Source organism: Corvus kubaryi, unplaced genomic scaffold (genome assembly GCF_017639235.1).
Source record: "Corvus kubaryi isolate FWS band 111438036 unplaced genomic scaffold, C.kubaryi_AGA036_p1.0 78, whole genome shotgun sequence".
Lineage (NCBI taxonomy): Eukaryota > Metazoa > Chordata > Aves > Passeriformes > Corvidae > Corvus > Corvus kubaryi.
In genome coordinates this window covers 155,322-173,190 of record NW_024582065.1, presented here as the reverse complement: position 1 = coordinate 173,190, position 17,869 = coordinate 155,322, and the positions used below count along the sequence as shown (strand labels likewise).

The 17,869-nt window shown below is 62.3% G+C and overlaps 4 protein-coding genes across 22 annotated transcripts in view; 3 read left to right on the top strand and 1 right to left on the bottom strand.

Moving 5' to 3' along the window:
- ABCA2 (ATP binding cassette subfamily A member 2) overlaps nucleotides 1–9,440 on the top strand; it is a 34,050-nt gene extending 24,610 nt beyond the window's left edge. For all 7 annotated transcript variants that reach the window (XM_042052441.1, XM_042052436.1, XM_042052439.1 and 4 more), the window contains 18 exons: nucleotides 61–166; nucleotides 442–553; nucleotides 973–1,033; nucleotides 1,299–1,473; nucleotides 1,559–1,674; nucleotides 2,126–2,273; nucleotides 2,483–2,606; nucleotides 3,430–3,562; nucleotides 3,737–3,854; nucleotides 3,974–4,152; nucleotides 4,462–4,603; nucleotides 4,933–5,067; nucleotides 5,245–5,348; nucleotides 5,619–5,711; nucleotides 6,007–6,109; nucleotides 6,245–6,382; nucleotides 6,576–6,782; nucleotides 7,018–9,440. In XM_042052441.1, coding sequence (XP_041908375.1) covers nucleotides 61–166; nucleotides 442–553; nucleotides 973–1,033; nucleotides 1,299–1,473; nucleotides 1,559–1,674; nucleotides 2,126–2,273; nucleotides 2,483–2,606; nucleotides 3,430–3,562; nucleotides 3,737–3,854; nucleotides 3,974–4,152; nucleotides 4,462–4,603; nucleotides 4,933–5,067; nucleotides 5,245–5,348; nucleotides 5,619–5,711; nucleotides 6,007–6,109; nucleotides 6,245–6,382; nucleotides 6,576–6,782; nucleotides 7,018–7,053 — 2,230 coding nt within the window. In that variant the 3' untranslated portion in view covers nucleotides 7,054–9,440. The remainder of the gene's footprint in view (nucleotides 1–60; nucleotides 167–441; nucleotides 554–972; nucleotides 1,034–1,298; nucleotides 1,474–1,558; nucleotides 1,675–2,125; nucleotides 2,274–2,482; nucleotides 2,607–3,429; nucleotides 3,563–3,736; nucleotides 3,855–3,973; nucleotides 4,153–4,461; nucleotides 4,604–4,932; nucleotides 5,068–5,244; nucleotides 5,349–5,618; nucleotides 5,712–6,006; nucleotides 6,110–6,244; nucleotides 6,383–6,575; nucleotides 6,783–7,017) is intronic.
- Nucleotides 9,441–9,751: 311 nt separating this feature from the next.
- CLIC3 (chloride intracellular channel 3) lies at nucleotides 9,752–13,109 on the top strand. The gene is made up of 6 exons (XM_042052449.1): nucleotides 9,752–9,850; nucleotides 10,684–10,793; nucleotides 11,147–11,272; nucleotides 11,402–11,508; nucleotides 11,828–12,003; nucleotides 12,345–13,109. Exons 1-6 carry the CDS (start codon nucleotides 9,815–9,817, stop codon nucleotides 12,504–12,506), a joined length of 717 nt encoding a protein of 238 aa, XP_041908383.1. The 5' UTR covers nucleotides 9,752–9,814; the 3' UTR covers nucleotides 12,507–13,109.
- Nucleotides 13,110–13,390: 281 nt separating this feature from the next.
- On the bottom strand, nucleotides 13,391–15,940 carry PAXX (PAXX non-homologous end joining factor). Of its 7 annotated transcripts, none has more exons than XM_042052448.1 (7): nucleotides 15,689–15,940; nucleotides 15,535–15,595; nucleotides 15,369–15,403; nucleotides 15,050–15,240; nucleotides 14,439–14,510; nucleotides 13,887–13,980; nucleotides 13,391–13,769 (listed from the first exon to the last, which is right to left on the bottom strand). In XM_042052448.1, the coding sequence occupies exons 1-7, from the start codon at nucleotides 15,892–15,894 to the stop codon at nucleotides 13,730–13,732; spliced, it is 699 nt and encodes a 232-aa protein (XP_041908382.1). In that variant the 5' UTR covers nucleotides 15,895–15,940; the 3' UTR covers nucleotides 13,391–13,729. The 7 variants fall into 7 exon arrangements, 6 of the variants coding, with proteins under 6 accessions (XP_041908382.1, XP_041908381.1, XP_041908377.1 ...); XM_042052447.1 differs by having other exon boundaries at nucleotides 14,439–14,513; nucleotides 15,689–15,894; XR_006020393.1 differs by lacking the exon at nucleotides 15,535–15,595 and having other exon boundaries at nucleotides 15,050–15,403; nucleotides 15,689–15,894.
- Nucleotides 15,875–17,540, top strand: TMEM141 (transmembrane protein 141). Of its 7 annotated transcripts, XM_042052455.1 has the most exons (5): nucleotides 15,875–15,946; nucleotides 16,050–16,116; nucleotides 16,228–16,311; nucleotides 16,480–16,611; nucleotides 17,230–17,540. In XM_042052455.1, the coding sequence occupies exons 1-5, from the start codon at nucleotides 15,893–15,895 to the stop codon at nucleotides 17,307–17,309; spliced, it is 417 nt and encodes a 138-aa protein (XP_041908389.1). In that variant the 5' UTR covers nucleotides 15,875–15,892; the 3' UTR covers nucleotides 17,310–17,540. The 7 variants fall into 7 exon arrangements, with proteins under 7 accessions (XP_041908389.1, XP_041908391.1, XP_041908384.1 ...); XM_042052457.1 differs by lacking the exon at nucleotides 16,050–16,116 and having other exon boundaries at nucleotides 16,440–16,611; XM_042052450.1 differs by having other exon boundaries at nucleotides 16,228–16,611.
- Nucleotides 17,541–17,869: the final 329 nt, after the last annotated feature.

The following is a 17,869-nucleotide window of genomic DNA, read 5'->3' as shown; positions in this document are numbered from 1 at the left end:
TCCACCCCCGGAGGTGGGGGACAGCAGTTGCAGCTTCCTCAGCACTGCCCTGTCCTACAGGTACGGGGCACTCACGTTTGGCAACGTCCAGAAATCCATCCCGGCCTCCTTTGGAGCCAGGGCTCCGGCCACAGTGCGCAAGATCGCTGTGCGGAGGACAGCCCAGGTGGGACAGCGCTGCGCCTTGGGGCAGGGAAGATGGCTGGGGAGGAAAGGGGGCAGGCAGGGACCCCTGGGACTGCTCTGCTGCAGTGCTCTCCTCCGAGTGCTTTGGGAGGCTCCAGCCATGGGGGAGTGGTCAGCAGGTCTGGCCCAGCAGTCAGCAATGGCCTATTCTCCCCACAGCCTGTGGGCTGTCCATCCCATCCTATCCTTCCCTCCCGGTACATCTCTGGGCCTAGCTCTCTTGCCACCTCCCACTGTTCCTCTCTCCTCCACCAGGTCTTCTACAACAACAAGGGCTACCACAGCATGCCCACTTACCTCAATGCCCTCAACAATGCCATCCTGAGAGCCAACCTGCCCAAGAGCAAGGGCAACCCTGCTGCCTATGGTGAGCATCTGGAGGTGTTTGAGGGTAGGAGCATGTCAGGAACAGCATTAGGGCATAGTCCAACCACGCTCCAAAGTGCAGTGTCCACCTTGGGCCAGCAAGCTAGTGTCCAGCTGGAACAGGAGTTCACCGCCTCTGCTGTGAGATAAGAGAGCTGGGATAACCTCTGTCAGGCCTGGGCTGGAATGTCCCAAAGTGCTGCATGAAAGTGCCTGTGCTTGTGGCATGTCCAAGGGTGCTCTCCAGTGAGGGAGGGCTTGGCCTTGAGGTGCTGAGTTGCTTCAGAGAGCCCAGCTCCTGCTGAGCTTCAGGTTGGAAACCTATCCTGCTCAGAGCCAGGACCAGGCAGAGTGGGGACAGGGGTCTGTGTCCCAAGCCAGTTTTCATGCTTCCATGTTTCTTCTTGGTTGTTGTTGCAGGCATCACAGTCACCAATCACCCCATGAACAAAACGAGCGCCAGCCTGTCCCTGGATTACCTGTAGGTTCAAGGAGAGGGTCTGAGGGGAGGGTGGCTGTCCCACGGGAGGTAGGGGGCTTCTTACTGATGGTTGCAGGGGAAGGCCAAGGCTTCTGCTCCACAGGCTGCATGGTGGGGAGGGACAGGGTGGCTGTGACGTGGGGCTCCCTGTGCCATGCCCTGCCCTGTGCACAGTGATTGCCCCCGTACCAGAGTGGGTGGCCCTCCCCCAGGCAACTGAGGGTGCTGGAGTCCCTCCATGGAGCTCTCTTTGCTCCCCATCCAGCCTGCAAGGCACAGATGTGGTGATTGCCATCTTCATCATTGTGGCCATGTCCTTCGTCCCAGCCAGCTTTGTGGTATTCCTGGTGGCCGAAAAGGCCACCAAGGCCAAACACCTGCAGTTTGTGAGTGGCTGTGACCCTGTCATCTACTGGCTGGCCAACTACATGTGGGACATGGTAAGCAGGACACGTGGCCCTGCTGGCCAAGCCTCCGGGGCTGTGCCAGGGAGTGAGCAGTCACAGAAGTTTCTGTCTTCTCCAGCTAAACTACCTGGTGCCAGCCACGTGCTGCATCATCATCCTGTTCGTGTTTGACCTCCCAGCATATACATCTCCCACCAACTTCCCCGCTGTCCTCTCCCTCTTCCTGCTCTATGGGTATGTTGCTCAGAGGGGGGTGGTCAGGAGGCACTGGGGATGCTTCCAGAGTCTTATGAGGCGGTGGTTTTAAACTAAAAGAATAGACATTTAGACCAGATATTAAGAAGAAATTTTTCATGATGGGGGTGGTGAGGCCCTGGCACAGATTGCCCAGAGAGGCTGTGACTGCCCCATTTGTGGAAAAGTCCAAGGCCAAGTTGGACAGGTTGGAGCACTAGTGGAAGGTGTCCTTGCCCATGGCCAGGGACTGGATTAGATGACCTTGAAAGGTCCTTTCCAGTCCAAACCATTCTGTGATGTTCTGCAGCCCCATAGCTGGTTGGGGTGGGGTGGCTGTGAGGGCCGGGGTGGGAGAGCCTGGGAACAGCAGGCTGGAAATGGGCAGTCCCAAGGTGGGGGGCCCCTCTCCTGCCATGCTGATGTGTGCTTCTGCTTCTCACCTCCCCAGCTGGTCTATCACCCCTATCATGTACCCAGCTTCCTTCTGGTTTGAGGTGCCCAGCTCTGCTTACGTCTTCCTCATCGTCATCAACCTCTTCATTGGCATCACAGCCACTGTGGCCACGTTCCTGCTGCAGCTCTTTGAGCACGACAAGGTGTGGCATTCACAGCTCTGCCGAGGGCCACTGGGAAGGGAGACACTGACATCAGGTTGTGGGGTGGCTCAGTCTGGGAGGGACCTCAGGAGGTCTCTGTTCCCAGCAGGATCAGCCATGAGACCTGACTGGGCTGGATCTTGGGGATCCTGATCCTACCATTCACTCAGAGTTATTTGATGGTTGTGTCCTCTCTGCTGTACCCACAGGACCTGAAGGTGGTGAACAGCTACCTGAAGAGCTGCTTCCTCGTGTTCCCTAACTACAACCTGGGCCACGGCCTGATGGAGATGGCCTACAATGAATACATCAATGAGTACTATGCCAAGATTGGTATGGCTTCTTGTTCTCTCCCTCCCTTGCTCCAGGGCATGGGGGGCTGGAGGGGACTACGATGCTGGCACATCCCCTCTGCCTGCCCCATGGGGGTGTCCCGAGGCCCAGAGCAACCTGGAGCAAAAAGCCAAGGGGGTGGACTAGATGGGGCACAGAAAGAGACACGGCTGAGGGTCAGCAGTGGCATGGTGCCAGTGCTGCTGAAAGCGGTTCCTTGGGACATCTCACATAGCAGCCCCATGGGGAGAGGAGGGTGTGAGCCCTGACAGAGGCGTGTGGTTCTGCTGCTGCTGCTGCACACTGCCTGTGGTGGGCTGTGGTGAGACTGTGGTGGATCTTAGTGGGGCCATAGTGTAGCTGTGGTGGGCCACGGTGGGTCTGTGCTGTGACAGGAGGGATGGGGGCTGCAGGGACTCTCCTTCCAGACAGGGTCTCTTGGGGGCTGCGCTGCCCAACCCACACAAGCCTGTTGCCAGTTACAGCTTCAGCCTGGCCTCAGAAGCTCCCCTGCTCTCTGCTTTTTGAGCAGCTTCTGTACATAAGCCAGGTGCTGCTGGCATCATGAGGGACAATTTTGGGTCGAGATTTGACAAATCCGTCTGATACCACTCTCAGCTGGGTCGATTCATCCTACTGAGGTTGAAAAGTTGCCAGATGATTTCCACAGCACCCATGCTCTGAGAGGGAATCGTGTTGCAACCAGCCCAGGCAGGTGTGGTGGGGGAGCAGTGTCATTGTCATGGGTCAGCTCAGGAAGTACAACCAAGCTGTCCCCATGGGAAGGTGTCCCTAGCTGCTCTCTCCTCTTCCTTGTGCTCAGGGCAGTTCGATAAAATGAAATCACCCTTCGAGTGGGACATCGTGACACGGGGGCTTGTTGCCATGACAATTGAAGGCTTTGTTGGCTTCTTCATCACCATCATGTGCCAGTACAACTTCTTCCGGAAGCCCCAGTGAGTGTGGCATGGGGCAGGGATGTTGGGACTGGCCATGGGGTAAAGATTTGCCATTGGGGACCCTTGAGCTTCAGGCTGCCCTTCTGGTGGTGTTGAGTGGGAGCTGCCCGGGCCTGTCAGGGATGCAGCTCCTGGTCCCACATTCCCCCGTGCCCCTGCCCCCTCCCACAGACGCCTGCCCGTCTCCACCAAACCCATCGAGGATGACATCGACGTGGCCAATGAGAGGCACCGGGTCCTGCGTGGTGACGCCGACAACGACATGCTAAAGATCGAGAACCTCACGAAGGTGGGGGCTGCATCAGGGTGCAAGGAGACTCTTGGGACCAGCCTAGCCCAGGGATGTGGGTGGGGCAGGGGGTCCAGGTGGCTCCCGGTGGGCTGAGTCCCCATCCCCTTCCCTGCCAGGTGTACAAGTCCCGCAAGATTGGGCGCATCCTGGCCGTGGACCGGCTGTGTGTGGGCGTGCGCCCCGGGGAATGCTTTGGGCTGCTGGGCGTCAATGGTGCGGGCAAGACCACAACATTCAAGATGCTGACAGGGGATGAGAGCACCACGGGTGGAGAGGCCTTCATTAATGGACACAGGTTAGGGGGGGCTGGGGGCTGCCTGCTTTCCTGGGAATGGGATGGGATGGGGTCTGCTTGGAGGGCTCCCAGGATAAAGCAGCATAAGTGAGCTTGTGTGTCTCTGTAGGACTCTGCAACCTTGTGTCCTCCTTGGTGACCATCATTCTGGGATGTGGGGCAAGAGACAGTGGCCGTGGGCTGAGGCTGCCCAGTGGGGTTTTACCTGGGGGGAGATGCTCCAGTGTAAAGGCGTGTGAAAGGGGGCTCAGCAGCAGTCCTCACAGAAAGAATTCCTTCTTCCCACAACCCCTCCATCCTCTCCCACAGCATTCTGAAGGAGCTCCTGCAGGTCCAGCAAAGCTTGGGCTACTGCCCCCAGTTTGACGCACTCTTTGATGAGCTGACAGCCCAGGAGCACTTGGAGCTCTACACCCGCCTGCGTGGAATCCCCTGGAAGGATGAGGAGCGGGTAGGGCTCTGGGCAAGCACTTGGCAGCATCCAAGGGCTGGTGCTGCGCCACAGCGATGGCATCTCACTGGGCAGCAGTGGCAGCTTGAGCAGGTGCTGCTGCCCTCGTGGCAGTGCCACCCTGGCGGTGTGCCCACATGGGCTGCCAGGGCCAGGCACATGCACTCACAGGTCCCCACCAGTGCTCATGGCTGTGCCAGGGGCTGCCATGGGGCTCCCCTGACTGGCACATGGCTTGTAGTCCCCTCAGCAGCTGACGTGCCAGGGAGCCCAACCCCTGCCAGCTCTGTGGCCTTGGCAGGATAACAGCAGCCCCCCATGCCTTGCAGGTGGTCAAGTGGGCACTGAAGAAGCTGGAGTTGACCAAGTACGCCGACAAGCCTGCCAGCACCTACAGCGGGGGCAACAAGAGGAAGCTGTCCACAGCCATCGCGCTCATCGGATACCCAGCCTTCATCTTCCTGGTGCGCCCTGAGGGTGGAAAAGTGACCCCGGGTGGGAGCTGCCCACCCCCCAGCTTCACCACACATCACGCATCTCCTGGAGTGTGGGATGGTGGCCTGAGCTGGATTCAGGACAGGAAGGGAGTGGCAGGGTCCCTCCCAGGGCTGGCATGTCTGAGAGTGCTGTCTGTCCCCCAGGATGAGCCAACCACAGGGATGGACCCCAAGGCACGGCGCTTCCTCTGGAACCTCATCCTGGATGTCATCAAAACGGGTCGCTCCGTGGTGCTCACGTCTCACAGGTCCAGGGGGTTCTGTGCCCATGGTGCCTGCAAGCACCTGGGGTGCTGTGTGGGAGGGAGGGGGCTCCCCAGTCCCCAGGGAATGGGATTTGGTAGGGGCACGAGGAGCAGGGGGAGCCTGGGATGCCCTCTGTTGCCCTCTCTCATCGCTGGTGGTGGGGCCACAGCACTTGGGTGATGGTCTGGGGGGCCCAGCTCCCCAGCTGTCCCCACCATAGCCCTGGCACTGTCCTCCCATGCCCCCCGCTGAAGCCTCCCTTGTCATCCCAGCATGGAGGAGTGCGAGGCCCTCTGCACCCGCCTGGCCATCATGGTGAACGGGCGGCTCAAGTGTCTTGGCAGCATTCAGCATCTGAAGAACAGGTAAGAGCCTGGTGGGAGCCCAGCATGCCTGCATGGGGCCCAGCAGCCTGTGTGGGCTGTTGGGCAGGAAGGGGCTGGATCTCCACGGTTGGGTGACAGTGTGGCATCCGTGACGAGATATCAGCCCTTTGTGTGGGTGCTGCTTTAGAGGTGGGCAGGGAACGGGGTCACTGAAGTGCCCTGCCACTGGCCTGGTGTCCAGCAGTGGCTGCCTGAGAGCATCGTCCCCTTCCATAGGGTCACGGGGCTGCAGATCAGGGGACAGGTCCTCATGGGGTACCTTGTTCCTGTGCAGGTTTGGCGATGGCTACATGATCACAGTGCGCACCAAGTCCAGCCTCAACGTCAAGGAGGTGGTGAGGTTCTTCAACCGTAACTTCCCTGAGGCTGTCCTCAAGGTGAGCTGCCCACGGTGGCCATGCTGTCCCCTGCCAGCCCCCACGTTGGGGCACAAGGAGCCTTCATCCTCCATGGGGTGATGGGAGGGAGTCTGGGAGTGAGGGCTCAGTGCCCCTTCTGTGACCACCCCCCAGGAGCGTCATCACACCAAGGCCCAGTACCAGCTGAAGTCGGACCAGATCTCACTGGCACAGGTCTTCAGCAAGATGGAGCAGGTGGTGGATGTGCTGGGCATTGAAGACTACTCTGTCAGCCAAACCACACTGGACAATGTGAGACTGGGGACAGCACGGGCAGCTGGATGCTTGTCCCCAGGGAGGGTGGCCAGGCAGGATCTGCCTTTGGGGCAGGGGTTGGAGCTAGATGGGGAACACGGTGACAGGCACCGCACGGCAGGATGCACCGGGTCTTGACCTGGCAGCATGGGGTGGAGGATACCCGAGACTCCTGCCCCTTCTTCCTCAGGTGTTTGTGAATTTTGCCAAGAAGCAAAGTGACAACCTGGAGCAGCAGGAGACCAGCCCCAGCTGCGTCCTGCAGTCGCCCCTGGAGCGTGTGCTGAGCCTGCTGCGCCCCCGCACTGCCCCCACTGAGCTGCGGGCCCTCGTGGTGGAGGAGCAGGAGGACCTGGAGACCGATGACGAAGGCCTCATCAGCTTTGAGGAGGAGAGGGTGAGAGGTTGTCCCCACATCTGGCTGTTGCACCTGTGTCCCTGCCACGGGCCCTGGGACTGGATGCTGTGACACCACAGAGGTGACACAATGGAGCCAGGGCAGGGCCCGGGAGGGGTGGGGGCACTCTCGGAGAGGTGTCTGCTCTGCCACCTGTGCCAGACTCTGGCCCCAGATGCCCTGGGTGTGCTGGCAAAGTGGGCAGCCCCTCAGCCCTGCCTGTCTCCCTGCTCAGGCTCAGCTCTCCTTCAACACGGACACGCTGTGCTGAGACCCCGGGGACAGCCACGTTCCCGGCTTGAAGCCACCAAACCCTTTTGGCCTCTCCCCTCCCTTTGCCCCGTGGAGCGGAGTTGCCGCCGCCGGAGCCACGTGCCAGGGAGGACACAGTGGGTACAGCAATGCCTGGATGGACCTCGCAAGCCACCGCTGGGGTGGCTTTTGTCCCCTTCAGCTCTGGAGCAGAGTCATTGCGTGGTGCCGGGGGCATGGTCCTCAACGTGCCGTGGACGGAGACTGAAGGAAAGGACACGGCTTGGTGCCAGCAGCGCCAGCCCCACTCACTTTGGGGCCGAGACACAGGGGCCTGTGAGCGGTGCCTTTGGCTGGACACCTGTGTTGCACTCACTCTGGGGACCCTTGGCTGTGGGTACACCCCAGGCTGGGCCCCGTGGAGCGAGAAGAAGGATGGCTGCTTCCACATCACCCCTGCCTGGTGCTGCCCTGGGCACTGCAGGGGCGCAGGTGCTCTGGTGCTTCACCCGTGACCGATTTCTGTCACCACTGGGATGTCACTGGGGGTCTTGGCCCTACTGGTACATCCTGCCCACCCTGGGGTCGGTTTGCCCTGGCCCTGCCTGGCCTTGGGCACTGGCTTTGTCCCCCAGGCAGCAGTGCCACTGCAGAGGCACGTGGGCGGGGCAGAGGGGTATTTCACAGGGTATTTCACATGCTGGCACCAGCTGTTTCTCCCCTCTGCCCCTAACCATGTCCCTCACCCTCGAGACTCTCACCCTGCCCTCCTCCCTGCCCTCACCACTTGCTTCCCCCATCCAGGGCATTGCTGCAGCTCTGCCACCTTTTTGCTGTGTCCCCTTCCACGTCGCTGTTGGCCTGACACTTGTTCCTCAGTGTCAAGCCCTGTACAGGAACCACCTGCACTAGGTTCTTACGCTTGGGTCACTGGTGGTACTAGGAGAGGGCTTGCTGCACTCCAGGATGGCTTTGGAAGCTGGTAGTGGGGTGGCCTTAAGGTACGAGGTTGGGACAGTCAGGGTGGGTGCCGGCACAGCCTGGCAGTGGTGCCCGGGGCGGTGGGGAAGGAAGGATGGACTGCAGGCGTGGGACTGGCCGTGTCACTGGCCAGCAGTGGGCACCCCCTCAGCCAGCAGTGCCCCTCCTTTTTGCAGAGGGTCCTGCTGCCTTGTCAGCCACAGGGACCATGGCTGGTGCCTGCAGCTCTCAACAATCTGCAGCTGTGCCCAGAGGGTAAGGTGGCAGCAGGGCCTGTGACGCTGGCCCCGACCCCCCACTGCTGGGTGCCACAGTCTTTGCAACACCCCAGGGTGGCCGTGCACCTTTCTGGGGAGCACCCGTGGCCCATCTGCTCTGTGTGCTCTGCTTCCCTCTCAGCCTCTGTGGCACAGGCTTGGCTGGAGGCCCTGAGCAGCACCAGGCACCTCAGCTGGCTGCCATGGGAGGTGGGGGGAGGGTGGCTCTGGCCCCGCTTGGGGACCCTAGCAGGGCCTGCCCTCGGTTGTCTCCGTGCACCCCGGTCCCATCAGCCCCATATACCACCTGCTATAGATTGTGATACAATATACAGTATTTTCAATAGGGGGAAAACTGGGGGAAGAAGCTCTATTTTCAGATTTTTCAGACCGTATTTTTTTTAATGACGTGGGAAACTGGCTGGATCTGGGATGGGGTGGATGGTGCGGGGGGGCAGCCCCCATCAGCGTGCCCCTGCTCCTTTGCTGGCCACACTCTGCCTTCCCCAGTGGATGCTGGGAGACAAGCCAGCTCAAAGTTTGCCCTTTGCCACCAGGGAGAGGGGATAATAGTGTTATCTTTGATCCCCAGCTGTCAGCTTGGGCAGCCCAGGGTGGGCAGTGCTGCTGTGCTCTGGGCTGTATCCTCACGAGCCCCACACCTGCCACACTGCATTGTCACTGCATTGTGGGCTCCAGCGGGGCACTGGCACCGCAGTCCCAGAGTGTCTCCCCTGTCCCCAGTCTTCCCCCTGCCACCATGCCGTCATCCCCATGGCTTCTAAGGGTCAGTGGAGGTGCCCGTACAGCCTGGGTGGCCACGGTGGCCTCCCTGCCCTGGGTTTAGGGCTTCGAGGGCACAGTCCCTGCTGGAGTCACTCCAAGGGTGGGAGCGGGTAGGTAGTGCCCCGGGGCATTGCCCCAGGGCAGGGGTGGCTGCTGCCTTAACACTGTTCACTTGGTTGAGTTTGGCCCCCCGCTTCCGGCCTTGCCTCCCTCTGCACGTCCTTGGCCACCAGCACGGGCACAGCGCCAGTGCCATGCTCAGCCCTGAGCATGGGGCCCCTGGGGCTGGGGACGTCTTGGAGCTGCCTGTATATTGCTACCAAACAAAACAAAGATGAAATGTGAAAATAATGATCGTTTTAAATAAAAATTAATAACTGGATCCTTTGAAGCTGTGTCGCTGGCCGGGGAGGGGAGTGGCAGTGCCCAGCGTGGGGGGTGCAGGATCCTGCTAGGGGCAAGGAGTGCTGGGCACAACACGGGGCTGTGCCCGGTGCTTCGCATCACTCAGGCAGTGTGGGGTGGCTGGGGGTACAGGCAGGAGCGGTAGCAATGCCACCAGCTGCCCTTACTGGCCTGGGGTTGGCAGCAGCCACGGTGGCGGGGCCCCATGGCAGGGCGTCCTCTCTGTGCTGTGGGGCCAGGTGTGGGTGGGAGCGGGTGCACCCCGAGGAGGAATGTGGGCTGGGAGGGGCCGTGGTTTCAGCTGGGGCACTCAGGGTGCAGCCAGCAGTGCAGCAGCAGCCGCCACGCAGCATGGCCGAGAAACCCCAAATCCAGCTCTTCATCAAGGTGAGGGGGATCCCGAGGTCAGTGCCCCAGGCCAGTGGGGAGCCACCAACCCTGGCAGTGCTGCAGTGGGGTGGCTGGGCTGCCCCTGCCCAGTGCAGGGCCCGGATGCGGGGCACCGGGCAGGCAGAGGGGCAGGTAGCGCGTCAGGCACCAGGTAGGCAATGGGGCTGGCAACAGGCAGTGGGCGGCTCGGGCTCTTCTCCAGGGCACACTGCTTGCTGCTTCCTGCCCTGCAGGCACAGGGGCTGTGGGGACTCAACCTGGGCAGGTTGGACCAGGTTCCCCCCTCTGCCGCCCCCTTCCGCCAAAGCAGGGCCCAGCAGCCCAGCACCGCAGCATCTGCCTGCACCTGCCGGGCCCTTCCCAGGCACCGCCTGGCCGGGGCAGTCTGGCCGGCTGTGCAGGGCAGCACAGGGCTCACCTGGGATTGTGGCTGGCATTGACAAGGCCACCAGTATCACTGTCACCTTCCTCCGGCACAGTCTCTGCTGCTGGACTATCCCCTGCCACAGCCGCCCCTGCTGCCACTGCTGCTCTGAAGCCCTTGTCCCCTTGGCACTGTGAGGCTGGTGCAGCCTTCGGGTCCTTGTCCCCAGAGGGTGCCAAGGCCAGCACCTGCTGTGCCACGGGGCTGTCCTGGGGTGTGGCACTGAGGCCCTGGGAGCAGGCAGGGGCCAGGGGCTGGTGCCCTGCCTGGCATAGCAGGTGCCATCGACTGCAGCACAGCTTGCCAGGCTGTGCCCTACCATCTTCACCCTGTGCCCTCTGGGGCTGCCCCCACTGGAGCCACGCCAGGGTGAAAGCGCAGCTGAGCTCTCCCTCTGTGCCCACAGGCAAGCGAGGATGGGGAGAGCGTGGGGTACTGCCCCTTCTGCCAGCGGCTCTTCATGGTGCTGTTGCTCAAAGGAGTGCCCTTCACCCTCACCACTGTGGACGTGAAGAGGTGAGTGGTGGCCCCCTCCCAAGGAGTGCCAGCCCTGGCTCCAGGACCACGTGCAGGGTGGGGGGTGGTAGGTCCCCAACGGTTTGGGGAAGGATGTGAAGGGCGGGCACTACGGGATGCGTGGAGCTTTTTGTACCTCCCCAGGTGACCCCTGGTGTTTAGGGGAGGCTGGCGGGTATTTCCTTGGGCACACACTGAGGCAGGAGGGGCCCGAGGGCACCACCTTGTGCACCGGCCTCCCAGAACTCCCTTTGCTTGCGACACACGTGCACATCCGAACACACACATACACACAAGGTGCTCTGCAGAACCCTGGACGTGCCAGGCATCAGCAGTGTCCCCATCTCCCACAGGGCGCTGGACGTGCTGAAGGACTTCGCACCGGGTGCCCAGCTGCCAGTCCTGCTCTACAACGGCGAGCCCAAGACCGACACCATCGCCATTGAGGAGTTCCTGGAGGATCAGCTGGGCCCCCCCATGTCAGTGGCTGGTGCTGCCTTGAGAGGGGGAAGGGGGCCCCCAAAGAAGGGCAGGACAAGCTGAGGGAAGAGGCAAGATGAGCCTGTCAGCCTCTGCCACCTGGCTCAGCTGTGCCCATGTCCCCGCAGGTGCCCCAGTCTGGTCCCGCAGTACCCAGAGTCAAGCCTGGCTGGGAACGACATTTTCCACAAGTTCTCCGCCTTCATCAAGAACCCGGTGCCTGCCCAGGACGACGGTGAGGAGCGGATGGGGGAGCACCCCGTGCAACCTCTCAGCTGCCACACCCCAAAGCCGAGCTGGGTCATACTGAGCTTTCCCAGTCCCCCCACCCAGACCACGGCTGGGTCTGTCCAGGCACTGCCCTCCCTGTGTGGGTCAGTGTGGCTGTGCCAGGTCTCTGTGGGAGGGCAGAGGCAGGTGCCAGCCTGAGCCAGGTGGGAAGAGGCTGACAAGTGCTGCCTGGACACAGGGCTGGGCTGGGAGGAGGCCACAGCAGAGCAGGGTCCCCATGCCCGCAGCAGGGCTGGACCGTGATCTGGCCACCCTCCCTGCAGTGCTGCAGCGGAGCCTGCTGCGGGCCTTGCTGAAGCTGGATGAGTACCTGAGCTCCCCTCTGGAACACGAGCTGGCCCGCGACCCCCACCTCCGGGCCTCGCAGCGCCGCTTCCTCGACGGAGACCACCTCACATTGGCCGACTGCAACCTGCTGCCCAAGCTAAACATTGTTCAGGTCAGCCAAGGGCATCCCAGTACCATGCCCTTCTCCTTTCCCTGGCATCCCCATGCCACTGGCTCCATGCTCTCACTTTCCTCTTGGTGCCTACAGCAAGCCCCTGCTCCTTTCCCAGCTGCTCTGTCAGCTCTGTGTCCCCGAGCATCCCTCTCCCCAGGAGGCCTGCCCAGCACAATGCCCTCCCCACAGATCCCACTCCCCTCTGCATCCCCTCCCGAGTGCCAGCCCTCGACTGTGCAGCACCAGGGATGTCCCCTGGCTCCCTGCCACCCTTCCCAACTGGTGCCTGCCCTCCTTGGCACAGTGTCAGGCAAGGCTTTCCCCGTTTGTGCCCGCAGGTCGTGTGCCAGCACTACCGCCGCTTTGGGATCCCCAAGGACCTGCGGGGCGTGTGGCGGTACCTCAGCAGTGCCAGTGAAACCAAGGAGTTCAAGTACACCTGCCCCAAGAGCCAGGAGATTATACAAGCCTATCGTTCCGTGGTCCGGGCACCGCAGTGAGCTGGGCACGTGCCCTGGTGGGTGCAGGGCCAAGGCTGGAGTCAGGCAGGAGGTCAGCACCCACCCTGACCCTGCCTGCAGGCGCTCAGGAGAGCCAAGTACAACACGTGCCCATCATACCCAAATTCCCTCCACTGGCACCCAGGTGCTGGCAGCAATCTGCAGTGCACTCAGCCCCTCTTGTGCCACCCACCCTTCCTCACAACCAGGACCCCGTGGCCCCTCGAGCATCAGGGTGAGGGCAAGGGGGGGCACAGCCACCAGTGCCATCAGTGCCAAAGCTGTGCCCAGCTGAGGGCAGGGGCAGAGCTGGGGACAACAAGCTGCCCTGCAGCCACTTGCCTAGGCACACTGTGCCAACCTGCCTGGGCAATAGGTGCCACAGGGTGCCCTCACACCTGCACTGGGTGAGAAGACCTGGCACAGCCATAGAGAGACCTAGGAACGGAGCTGGAGGGGGATGGCACAGACAATGGGCAGTGGTCATTTCCCCCCAGAACTTGCTGTTAGGAAGCTCTCAGCAGACTTGGGGGTTGTGAAGCAGAGAAAGCCCAAGCTAAGCTTCAGAGTTCCTGGAAATCAATAAAGGCTTTGCAAGCAAGACCAGGGTGAGTCTGGACTGACCACCCCAGCAGCTCCTCCCTCACAAGGCTTTGTACTGACCTCCTCATCCTCTCCCAGTGCCCAGCAAGGCAGAGCCCACCCTCCCAGCTCTCCAGACGGGTTGGCCAGGCTCTAACCACACACCCATCAGCCCACTTTCAAAAAGCTGCCAGGGAAGGGAACTTCTCTGAGGCCCGGACCTCCGGGTTCAGCTGAAACAGGCCCGAGGCTTCCTGCGAAAGGGAGAGGCAGAATGGACAGACACACCCAGAGAGACCTGCTGGCTAAAAACACCTTTACTGGCAAGAAGCAAAGCACAGGTGATCGTTCCATCCAAACTCCACCAGTTCATGGTAAGTGAGGTCAGGAGGTGGTCCCTGCCAGCAGGGAAGAGCTGCAGGGGGAAAAACCCACCATGCTGGTGTCCCCTCTGCTCCATCTTCCCCCCCAAAGGCCCTGCCACCACCCCAGCTGAGGGGTGGCTGCCAGGTGCTGCTGGCTCTGTTGTCTCCCTGGGTGCGAGGAGCTCAGCAGGCTGGAACACAGGGACACCCCCTCATTCAGACACAGGGGTCCTTAGGGGTCCCCAGAGCTGTCATCAGGGCACAGGCCAGCACCCATCAGGAGTCCTCGAAGTTCACTCCAGATGGCGCCTTCTTGCTGGAAGGATGTGGAAGACGCATCAGAGCCCCGAGCCCCATGCCCTGCTGTCACACAGCTTCAGAGCAGAGCTCACAGGGTGCCCAGGGAGCAGTGCCCAGCAGCCCCAGCACTGACCTCTTGAAACCAGGGTTAATGAGAGACTCCCCCGGGACCTTCCTCTTGGCTGGCAAAGCTGAGCCAGAAGCCTTACTCTTCCTGGGGCTGGGATCTGCCTCGGTCAGGAACAAGCAGGACACAGATCACAGGTGAGCCAAGAGCTCTGGCAGCCCTGCCAGTCCCTCCAGGGCCAGAGGGAGCCTGCGGGAGCCCAGCCTGGCAGGACCAGCAGCCACAGAGCACAAGGAAGAGCCAAACTTGGCCTCCTCTCCCAAAAGGAGCCATGGACCTGCCACAGCCTCCAGTCCAGAAGCACAGCAAAGCCTGCCCTCCTGAGGCTGGCAATGCCCAGCCTTTGACCTGAGCATCCCAAACAGCCCGAGAGCCACCACATCGAGCCCTGCCCCTGCTCTGCCCGGAACAGCACCAGGACAATGGGTGGCTGCCAGCAGCCACAGCCGAGGGCACTCCGAGTGTCCTGGAGAGCACATGGATACAGGACCAGCAGCCTCCAGGGAGGAGAAGACACAAGACTGCAGGACCAGGGCAGGTGCCCCTGGCAGCGCCTACCTGGCAGGAAGAGCTGCTGGCTCCGGGCAGCGTTCTTCTCGGGGCTGCAGGAAGATGCCAACGTCTCCACTGCTACTGAGACAGGAGCCAGAGCCAAAGCTTGTGACAACACCCCCCAGTACTACCGCACGCAGCACGTCAAGCCTCCCCAGCAAGCTCCCTCCATAGCCAATCTGAGCCCCATTCTCCTCTCAGCACTTCCATCCAGGCGGCTGCTGCTCCAAAATCTTCCCAGACCCCTCAAACAAAGATGTCTGTAAGGTGACTCCCACATCCAGGATGCTGGTGTGGTGCTGGCCATGAGGAGAGGGCTGTGTTTCCACACAGAGACACACCACTGTGCCCTCTGGGCCCAGGCAGGGTCTCTTCTGCCCGCGGGGGTCTGGTGCAGACCCCGGCCGGCTTTGAGAACGGGCCAGCCGGAACAGGGAAGCGATGGCAGCTCCGCTGCTGTCCCACTGGGACCGGTGAGAAGAACCCACCCGGGCTGATGCACAGCACTCGCCCGCTGCCGCTCAACTGGGCCACCTAGGGCACTTTAGGTGGGGGTGACGATCCCATGAAGGTGGCAGGAGCTGCCAGCCCTCTCCCCTTCTAAACCCACCACGGACCTTCCAGGCGCCTCTCCAGGCTCTCGATGCAGCCGGCCATGCCGAAGACCAGCGCCCGCAGCTGGTTGCGCGCCTCGGCGGCGGGCAGCTGGGCAAGGGCCAGGGCCGGGCACCGCGGCTCCTCCGGCAGCCGCAGCGTGGCCGAACCCGGGCCCAGGCTCAGCGCGGCGGCCCCGTGACCCAGGGCGGCCCTGCGGGGAGCGGCGGTGAGGGGAGCGGGGCAGAGAGGGAGCCCCGGGCGAGCTGGGGCCTGCGGTGGGGGCAGCCCGGGCTGAGAACGTGCCCGGAGCGAGGCAGGTCCCAGGGCGGCGGCACCCACCTGAGCATCGCGCCGTGCTCCTCCGGCGGGCACCGCTGCACAGGGAGAGGAGGAGGAGAGCGCGTCCAACACGGCCTAGCCTGGGCTCAGGTCCATCCCTGCCCCGCCGGCACCCCGCGTCTCAGCTCCGAGCTCCCCCGCCGCCCCCTGGCCCCCCGCTACATACGCAGCCGAGCGCCGGGCCGTCGCCGAGCTCCCCGGCCCAGACCTCCATCGCGTCGGTCACACTGAGGGAGGAAGCAGCTCAGGCCAGGGCTGCTCGACCCCCGCCCGGCCCCGTGCCCGCCCCGCGCCCGCTCCTGCTCCCGCCCCGCTCTCACTAGACGGCGCCGTCGGGCCCGCAGTAGCAGAGAAATCGGCCCGGCGCGGCTCGCAGCAGGTGAAACGGCCCGACCGGTTCCGCCATGGCCGCGGCGAAAGGGCAGGGGGAAAGGGGCGGGTGGTGGAAAAGGGCGGGCGGTGGAAAGGGGCGGGCGGTGAAAAGGGGCGGGCGGTGGAAAAGGGCCGGGCCCGGCAGCTCCGCCATGGTCAACCTGGGCGTGCGGCGGGTGGAGGATGATGTGGCCGCCAAGCACCCGGTGCGCCCCGCGGGGGACGGGCTGGGGGGCCGGGGGGTGCCGGGGAGGCCGGGGCTGAGGGGCCGGGCAGGCCTCCGGCCCCCGCACTGACGCGTCCCCGCAGGCGCTGCAGCAGTACGCGGCCTGCCAGTCTCACGCCTTCATGAAGGGCATCGGCACCTTCCTGGCAGGTACGGGCCGGTCCAGCCACCTGGGCATCGCCCGGGCTGTCCTTGGCCGCTCCCCGGGGGCAGCGGGGACGTCCCGGCCGTGTCCGGTGACCTCGGCCCCGGTCTCGGCAGGCAGCGGGGCCGCCTTCGCAGTGCAGAAGCTGGCGCGGCAGAAGCTGCCGTACAGCCATCAGTGGAGCCTGCTGCTGGCCGCGGGTAAGTGCCCAGCCCGGGCGGTGCAGAGGGGTGTTTGCCGGTGGCGTGTCCCTTTCTCCAGCCACCTTCCTGTGCCCCGGCCCCGAGGGCTCAGGAGGGGTCGCGGCAGCAGGTGCTGTCCCCACCAGGATGCTGCTGGCAATCTCAGGCGCACCTCGGCTTCCCCAGCTGCAGGGTCCCTCGGAAGCTACGTGGTAACCAGAGCTGAGACGCAGAAATGCTCCAACTTCTGGATTTACCTGGAGACAGGCAAGTCCCCACAGGAGCTCAGCGTGACTGGTGGGGTGTCTCAGCCCGCAGGTACAGTCATATCTTCGTACTGCTTTCCCTGAGCTTGTCATGCCTGGTTCTTCCCTGCTGCAATACTTACTTTGCTGTTCCTGTCTTATAATTAAGCTGGTGAGTGTCATTGCCAAAATCTCAATATAAGTCCCATAGTGGCACCCTGCAGCCAAGGGATGGGAGCAGGAGCACCCGTGGTGGGTGGAGCTCCTTACCTGGTTTCGTGCCTCCCCCGTCCATCTGTGCACCTGGCACAGTGGATTCCTGAGCAGGGCTGGTGAGGTGGGCTGGGTGCGCTTGCTGCTGCCTCCTGCCTTGCCTGCTTTGGGTATTCGCCAGAGCCAGCACAAAAGGCTCATTTGCTGGAAAGAGGAAGGAGAAGCTAAGGGAAGGAGAGAGCGACTGAGATGTGGAGTGGTTTGTTGCTCTGTAGGGTGGGCAGAACTGGAGGGGCATCAAGACAGGCGCTGCTGGACAATTCTCATGGCTGCTCGCTGCTCTCTCCCACACATACCTTGAGCTTCCAAAGCTGAGCCAACTTGAAGAGGCTTTACATGCCTCTGTGGTTCTTTGCCCATTCTTGGAAAACTCCCCAGGGTAGTTGGAGGTCCAGGGAACTTGTACTTTCTGTTGCAGAAAACCTCCCCAGTGCAGAGGACGGGGACGGCGCCGCAACATCGGTGAGGAAGAACAGGTACGGTGACGTGGTGGAGTAGCCAGCAGAGCATAGCAGGCTGTGCCCGTGTCCCACTTCACCTCCTCCTGCCTGCCCCACGTGACGCTGCCCATGCTGCCTGTGAGGCTGGTGGGCTTGGTGACACTGCTGGGAAGCTCAGAGGACTCGATCCTGCAGTGAGAGCATGGTGGAGGCACCTCGGGGGTTGCTGCCGCCTGCTCCATGGCCTCTGCACATTGCACTGGGGGTACAATAAAGGTTGAGAGCTGCAGGCACTTGTTGTGGATGAGGTGAAGGAGAGAGCAGGTGGCGAATGTCAACCTGAGGCAACTTCTGCAGTGAATGTTGGAGCAGAGAGCTCTGGTCCCTCTGTGGCGATGGCACTCACACTCAGTCAGCAACTAGATTGCTCTGAGATGGCTGCAGGCACAGAGAGGTCTGGGCTATGTTGTGAGGGCAGAGCTGTTGCTGTGTCCCCTTTGTTTCCTGAGCCCAGCCAGTCCCCATGTCCCTTGCATCAGCAAGGGACAGCTTCTTGCAGCAGCAAGGCTTTTCATACTTACCTGAACAGGCCTGAGCTGAGCCCCACAGCTGCGTGGC